General features: G+C 37.2%; 1 protein-coding gene across 1 annotated transcript; it reads right to left on the bottom strand.

Annotated features, from left to right (window-relative positions):
* Positions 1–5: 5 nt before the first annotated feature.
* Positions 6–1,156, bottom strand: LOC111035172 (the record flags this gene model as incomplete). The annotated part of the gene is made up of 1 exon (XM_022316693.1): positions 6–1,156. A coding segment is annotated over exon 1 (444 nt), but the record flags the coding sequence as incomplete, so codon positions are not given.
* Between the last annotated feature and the right edge of the window lie 6 nt (positions 1,157–1,162).

Below are 1,162 nucleotides of genomic sequence, written 5' to 3'. Positions count from 1 at the left end.
GCTTCTCTTAAAAAAGGTACATGTAAATTGATGTTTGCAGGTCCATGGTTGTGTTGATTTCGAATTTTTATCCTATTATCAAGAAGTTCTGAACTTACTGATGCCGTACAAGGACAAAAATCATAAATCCGACTTTTTTGCCGTTCACACACTAAGTATATACGGTTGACTCTTGCTTCGCGCTTGTAGTACTTAAAACCTAAATCATCCACATAAACCCTTGAACCATGGTGAACCCCAGGAATCACTCTGTAGGTTACTGGTACTAGTGGTACTTGATTCAAAGCATTTTCTTCCGGATCTTCTTCAAGTACTTCTTCATCTTCCAGTACTTCTTCATCTTCATCAGTTACTTCTTCATTTGGATTGTTCTCGTAAACAACTGGACGAAAATAATCGTGGTCCAACAAATGAACGGGGAGACCGATTTCTTCCTCGATGTTCATCATGTTTCTGCACTTGTACAGGTTGTCACTTATAGAGTCAATGATCAAAAGACAAGTAGCACGAAACAGCGAATCACACGAACAAATAGTCTGCGGTATGACCTATGGTCAAAGTTTTAAAGGATGAAGTGCGACAGCACGATCAATAAACGGCGTACGTTTTAGACGAACAAACAACTTCAACGGCAAACAAGATCGAATTATTCGAAAAGCACGTGAGTACCGTGGTGTTCGAAAGCGGTTAAGCGAGTCGTCACTCGTCAGTCGCCACTTGCCGTTGCTCGTACTTCATGACTCGTGATGTCTTGGTGGGGTGGGAAACTGAGAAAACCGTCACAAAACACAGCAATAGAATGCAAAAAAGCGGGAATTTATACATTCAAAATTGATTTTGTATTTTAAGGTGGAGCTATGAATTCGGGATTGAAAACATTAAACTTCTTTGAGGTTGACCGGGTTCTTTAGAGATCATTTTCCGAAATGTTCATTAGTTTTTTCCAAATGTTGGCATAAATTGCCAAAAAAAAACAGTTATTTTGAACTTGAACGAAATTGATTTTAGTTATTTACCTACTATTCAGTTGCAACTCCAAAAATAAATATGTAAATATGTTTCCTTAAGACTTAACTTATATTTTTAACAATTACTATTTCATCATTGGTTTCAAATTTAAAACAATCTTAAGCTCTATACTTAGAAGAAGCACATCAATGGG

This window comes from Myzus persicae, unplaced genomic scaffold (assembly GCF_001856785.1).
Source record: "Myzus persicae strain clone G006 unplaced genomic scaffold, MPER_G0061.0, whole genome shotgun sequence".
Taxonomy (NCBI): domain Eukaryota; kingdom Metazoa; phylum Arthropoda; class Insecta; order Hemiptera; family Aphididae; genus Myzus; species Myzus persicae.
This window is presented reverse-complemented; position numbering and strand designations above follow the sequence as displayed.